Here is a 6,317-nt window from a genome sequence, read left to right as displayed (position 1 = left end):
GTTAATTAGTTAAATAAATATAAAAACACCATAAATTAAAGGCAGACCTTATATTTACTTAATTAAAAAAAAGGTTATAACGATATGAAGATAGGAAAAGTGGAAATTGAGAGGAGGAAGAAAGGGAAGTGAAAGATGTGAAATGAAGTAAAAATGTGGTGATATATAAAAGAAATAAGAAAAATGAAAATGTGATGCATCGTTCGGACTCATCATCGGAAGAATAGGCCGAAGGATGCATAAAATGATTCATCATCAGCGGAAGATGTATAAAGCGGGGAGGATGGGGGGAGCATCCTTCGCCCACATACAATGGCGAATAATAGGGCGAAAGGATACATCGACCGGAAATGATACATCGTCCGGACTATCTTTTACCCCATCGTATAGGCTCTTATCTTCTTTGGGCTATAGTCCAAGTATCAAAGGATGTCTATTTTTCATAGCTAAAGGTCACTTTCACTAACGCAACAATTTTGGAGTTCCAATAATAAATCGGTGAATAATCCACACGTGCCGCCCAACCGCAGAAAATTGAACCAGTGATCTCATTCATCCCCAAAAATAGGAAATTTTGTTCCAGTGTTAAGTGCAAAACCTAAGCCAGTTAATTCATTATGCTGGTTGCTGCAGATTCCTAAGGTGCAACTCCTCAAAGCGCGGGGAACAACACGCAGCACTTGTCACTAAGCATGTCTACTGCAGCTGAGCATCTTGTAGTCGTGGCAAACCACAGTACACCTGTTGTATTGTGATAAAGCCACGCAGTCGCTCGGCTTTCCGAGGTCAGCTCCCGCCACCGACATCACTGTCTATAAGAAATTGGCATAACTCGGAATTTGCATTTTGCTACCACAATTTCAACTTTTTTTCTACTGTTTGGGTTTAAAATTTGTGGTTAGGAGGAGAGACTAACTGAAGTTGTTGGAAAATGAAGGTTTTGTTCTGTTTCTGCTCATTTCATTTGGAGCAATATTATTTGGTTAATAGGAGTAGTTGGTTTAGACAAATTATTTTTCTTGGAAATTTATATTATGCAAACGAGGGCTTTTATATGCTCACCATTTAATTTTAGTAGCTGATGATTTTTCTTGGTATCCATGAGCCTGGATTTGGTAATTGAACTCTCGAAAAGGAGCATGCATTATAAGCAATTAGTTGAGTATATCTAGATTTGGATGATAAATATGTGAATAAGCCTTGCAGCAGATGATGATTGCTAGTAAATTGATGTAATTAGTAGGTTAATTGTCTTAATTTGCTCAAGAGTGTGTTATTGCGAATTTAAGGTTCATGAGACTAGATCACACGCTTATTCCTCTGGAAATGAGGAAAAGGTGGCCACAAGGAAGCAAAAGGCTGCGGCCAAAGCAAGTGAAGGCGAATCTGAGCATTCGCCAAAGAAGGCCAAAACAGACACCGAGGAGAGAACCAAGGACGTGAAGAAGGAAAAAACCAAGAATGACAAGGGCGAGGAAAATGGGAATGAGAGGTCGACTGAGGAGATCATAGCAGAGTTTGAGAAGTTCTGTAAGGAAACGAGCGAGCATCTATCAATCAAGCAGATGCGGGAGATTCTTGAGGCAAATGGCCAAGATGCGGGCGAATCAGATGATGCTGTAGTCCCTAAATGGTAATATGATCGTAGTTTTTTTCCCTCTCTTTTCTTGGGTGAAAAATAAGGACACGATCTTTCTTTCATGGAATTCTGTGCATATTTATTTTACTAATGGTGTACTTTATATTCAAATGCAGTCAAGATGTCCTATTTTATGGGCCGTTAGACGATTGTCCTGTTTGTGGTGGCCCTTTGAAGATCTCCGACAAGAACTTTTCATGCTCAGGTGTATATACTGAGTGGTCTACCTGCACTTTTACCACTAAAGATCCTCCCAGAAGGAATGAGCCGACTAAACTGCCGGATTCTGTCAAGGATTCCCATGTTGCTGAAGTAAATTTCTTGTTCATTTCCCTGTTTGAATATGATTTATAGTGGACTGTCTGTGAAAAATGATTCTTTCTGATGTAGTTGCTGAAAGTTGATTCCCAAGATCCTCTCTAAATTGTTTTTTTTGTTTGTGTAGTTGCTGAAAACGCACCAAGATCCTAAATCTCGCCTGCGCCCAGTTTTACCCACTGAAAAACCTTTGAAGGGAATGATGATTTGTTTGGCAGGCCGTTTGACACGTACACATGTATGTGCTTTAGTTCTCTGACCCAACTCTTGGTGTCTTGCTGCTTGTCTACTGATTTTTTGTATGTAATTCTCTTTGTCCGTTACAGCAATATTGGAAATCAAAGATTGAGAAGGCTGGAGGGAAAGTTGCCAACTCAGTGATGGGTACTTATATAGAGTGCTTGGTAGTTTATGATACTGTGGCGCTGTTTTTGGATACTAAGTAGGGTGTGTGCTATTTTGCAGGGGTGTCTTGCCTGGTTGTGTCTCCAGCTGAGCGGGAACGTGGTGGCTCTTCCAAGTTGACTGAAGCAATGTAAGAGTTCTTGAGCATTTCATTTTATTTGTCTGTTGAGAGGTCTTGGGAGTTCATAAGATTTGATGCTTGTGATTATACTTTGAATTCAAGTATTTGTACATATGATTTCAGGGATAAGGGAATACCAGTAGTACGTGAAACTTGGTTAAGTGACAGTATTGAAAAGGAGGAGCCACAACCTCTTGGAGCCTATGACATCGCTAGCGATCTTTCTGTAGGCGGAAAAGGCGTACCCTTGTATCAGCAAGATCCTTCTAAGGAGGCTCTTGAAACCATTACGTCTGAGGTATTTGTTGGCTTGTTCTTGCTTATCTGGTTTTGATAGCATAGCTTGACTCGTAAATTGTTTGGAACTTCAGCTTAAGGTATATGGAAAGAGAGGCGTGCATAAGGACACAAAGTTGCAAGATGTTGGTGGGCAAATTTTAGAGCAGGATGGAATCTTGTACAATTGCGCCTTTACCCTTTCGGATAAAGGGGCGGGCTTAAATGAGTATGGATCTTATCTCTGGCTTACCATTGTCAATTTCCACTCTATTGCTTGCTGATAAAAATTGCTTACTGATGAATTGATCCAACATAGGTATTGCATTATGCAACTGATTACGGTACCTGAGGGCCAGCTTTACATGTACTACAAGAAGGGCAAGATAGGTAATCTAGATGGAGTGGACGAGAAGTTGGAGGAGCGGGATAACGTTGATGGTGCAATCCAAGAGTTTGCCAAACTATTTGAAGGGGTGACTGGTAACAAGTTTGAACCATGGGGGAGAGAGAAGAAGATACAGAAGAGACTTAAGAAGTTATTCCCCATTGACATGGTGCGTGCTTATACCAAGATACTGTAAAATTGATTGTATTTTAAGAATATAATGTAAGGTAATGTGGTTTATACCAAGATACGGTAAAATTGATTGTATTTTAAGAATATAATGTAAGGTAATGTGGTTTATAGGACGATGGAGTTGAGGTGAGACATGGGGGTCTGGCACTGAGACAACTTGGCACGGCCGCACTGCACTGCAAACTTGAGCCAAAGGTTGCAAAGTTCATGGAGGTCCTGTGTAGTCAAGAGATTTACAGGTATGTTTCATGATTAGCCAACATGGATTTCAACTTCTCACATTCTTATAATGAGGGTGCTAAGGTGTAATTCTTAATGCAGGTATGCTATGATGGAAATGGGGTTGGATTTTCCGGACTTGCCTCTGGGTATGGTTACTGAGATGCACTTGAAAAGATGTAAGAGCCTTCTCAAAATCTTGATTTAATCTCTTGATTATTGGTCACATTTTTTACTGTATAATGATGCCCAGGTGAGGATACTCTACATGAATTTGCAGAGATTTTAAGGACGAACATAGAGACGGGGCCAAAAAGGGATGCCTTATGGGCCGATTTTAGCCAGCGAATGTTCACTCTTCTGCCTAGCACCAGACCCTATGTTTTCCGGGATTTCACCGACATAGCTGACCATGTTAGCACTTTCAACAGTGGTCAAACTACAAATATATTATCTCTGACATTCTCATCCTCATTGACAAAGAACATTGCAGGGAGCAGCTGCAGTGGAAACGATCAGAGATATAAATGTCGCTTCACGACTCATAGGCGATGTGTCTGGTTCTACCCTCGATGATCCTCTGTTTGAACGTTATAAACAGTTGGGATGCTCTATTTCTCCAGTTGAGAAGGACAGTGATGACTACAAGATGGTAGCTAATTATTTGGAGAAAACCTACGAGCCTATTAAAGTTGGGGAAATTGTAAGTTCATGAATCTCTTAAGAGCTAGTATCAGCAGTACACGAATCATTGTGATCACAAGTTGCATCTTTTCCAGAGTTACGGAGTATCAATCAAGGATGTCTTTGCAGTTGAAGTGAGCGCTGGCCCCTCCTTTGATGAAATCAAGAAGCTACCGAATAAAGTCTTGCTATGGTGTGGTGAGTGTTAGAGAAGTTTACACATTGTTTGATTGCATAGTGCTGCAGTGTAGGATGCTCGAGTCCTAAGCTTATTTCTTGTTAGGTACCCGAAGTTCCAATCTACTGCGGCATTTGGAGAAGAGTTTCTTACCTTCGGTGTGTTTTCTGCCTGTTGCTGGATACATGGTAAGGTTGCTAGAAGTAGTGAAAGCATGTTCATGGTTGTAAGTTGTTGACCCTGATGCTTGTATCTGTGTTTAGTTTGGGAGGGCGATAGTCTGCTCAGATGCCGCAGCAGAAGCGGCCAGGTATGGTTTCACCGCAGTCGATAGGCCAGAGGGATTTCTTGTGTTGGCAGTTGCATCTTTAGGCGAACAAGTTACAGAGCTAGAAGGTGCTCCGGAGGTATTACTGTTAGTATTTATCATCTGCTTGTTTTTGTGTCATTTTTATCGGGGTATGGTCGTCTAATCAAATGACACGTGGCCACGAAGGATGCGGCAGAACTAGAAGAGAAGAAACACGGGGTGATTGGGCGAGGGAGGAAGAAGACAGATGAGTCGGAGCATACTGTGTGGAATGATGTGAAGGTGCCGTGTGGCAAGCTAGTCCAGTCGGAGCACAAGGACAGCCCCCTCGAGTACAACGAGTATGCGGTCTACGACCCACAGCAGGTGATGCCCCCGCTATCGAACCTTGGCCTGATAGTGAACAATGAATATATTCTAATGTATTTTTTTGCATGTGGTGTTGTTTGTTGTTCAGGTGAGTATAAGGTTCATGGTGGCTGTGAAGTTTGAGGAGCAGGACGTCCAGTATGATGCTGCTTCGGCCTGAGCTCCGGAACTAGGAGTAGGGCTCTTCCTATCCGTAGCTAAATATTTAAGTACATGTTTTTGCTTCTGTTGTCTCCTTTTAGATGGGGAGGAGTGTGTAAATTGTGGGTGCATAGCGTTTAAGGGTGAGGTGATGCCATGTCTTTGCTTGTTTATAGATGGCATCACCTTCATCTTCAAATGGATGGCTGTTTGTTCAGGTCAGTTAGATGCATATATGAATTCGTATCAGTGTTCAACTATCATATATACTATGTTCTTAGTGTTTTGTTAATGTCTCACTCTCAGAACATTCTTAGTTTCTTCTCTTCTTCAAAGAAGCTTGCATTATAACAATCAATGCTCTGTATTTTATACAAGAAACCGCTACATTGTGCAAATAAGCTGACATTATAACAATCAATGCTCTGTGTTATATGCAAGAAACCTGTAAATGTGCAAAAACTCTTTTTTAACTCTCTAATCTTCACTATAAAATTATAGATATGCAAATTAATAAATAATTCATTATAATATTGATAATTCATTGTAATAGGATGTGTTATATTGCTAATTCATTGTAACAGGGGGAGTATTATATTGCTAACTCAATACTTAATTGCTAACTACAATTAGGGCATCCACAGCGGGGTGGACGATAGGCTGCCCGATGCTTCGGGCGCGCCATCGTCAGTATCGGGCGGGCCATCGTCCGCCACTGTGGGTGCGCGGACGATGGACGATGCGTCGTCCTCGCCCTAAGCATAGTCCGCGGACGAAGCACGGACAGTAGGGCATCGTCCGCGCCAGCGCCATCGGCCGCCCACTGCGGACGATGGCGCGGACGATGCAACGCGTTTTTTATTTATTTTTATTTTTTAAATTTGAAAATTGTGTTTATATAAATACCCCTACCTCACATTTCATTTGTAACCTTTCGATTCATTTGTAACCTTTTGATATTTGTCGTTTTTCATTTAATCGTTGTGTTTTTTAATTAGTTTGCATTTATATATTTGAAAACATTTAAATTAACTAATAAAACAATAGCAAAACATATATGGCGCGCCTTAGAGCGTC

General features: G+C 41.1%; 1 protein-coding gene across 1 annotated transcript; it reads left to right on the top strand.

Moving 5' to 3' along the window:
• The first annotated feature begins 1,100 nt into the window (after positions 1 to 1,100).
• Positions 1,101 to 5,532, top strand: LOC121774038 (protein ADP-ribosyltransferase PARP3-like). The gene is made up of 18 exons (XM_042170959.1): positions 1,101 to 1,115; positions 1,290 to 1,633; positions 1,756 to 1,951; positions 2,085 to 2,195; positions 2,284 to 2,341; positions 2,423 to 2,492; positions 2,607 to 2,781; positions 2,855 to 2,988; positions 3,079 to 3,316; positions 3,451 to 3,578; positions 3,661 to 3,737; positions 3,812 to 3,972; positions 4,052 to 4,261; positions 4,338 to 4,440; positions 4,526 to 4,608; positions 4,684 to 4,827; positions 4,917 to 5,096; positions 5,188 to 5,532. The coding sequence occupies exons 1-18, from the start codon at positions 1,101 to 1,103 to the stop codon at positions 5,257 to 5,259; spliced, it is 2,499 nt and encodes an 832-aa protein (XP_042026893.1). The 3' UTR covers positions 5,260 to 5,532.
• The last annotated feature ends 785 nt before the right edge of the window (positions 5,533 to 6,317 follow it).

Source organism: Salvia splendens, chromosome 2, assembly GCF_004379255.2.
Source record: "Salvia splendens isolate huo1 chromosome 2, SspV2, whole genome shotgun sequence".
Classification (NCBI taxonomy): Eukaryota; Viridiplantae; Streptophyta; class Magnoliopsida; order Lamiales; family Lamiaceae; genus Salvia; species Salvia splendens.
This window is presented reverse-complemented; position numbering and strand designations above follow the sequence as displayed.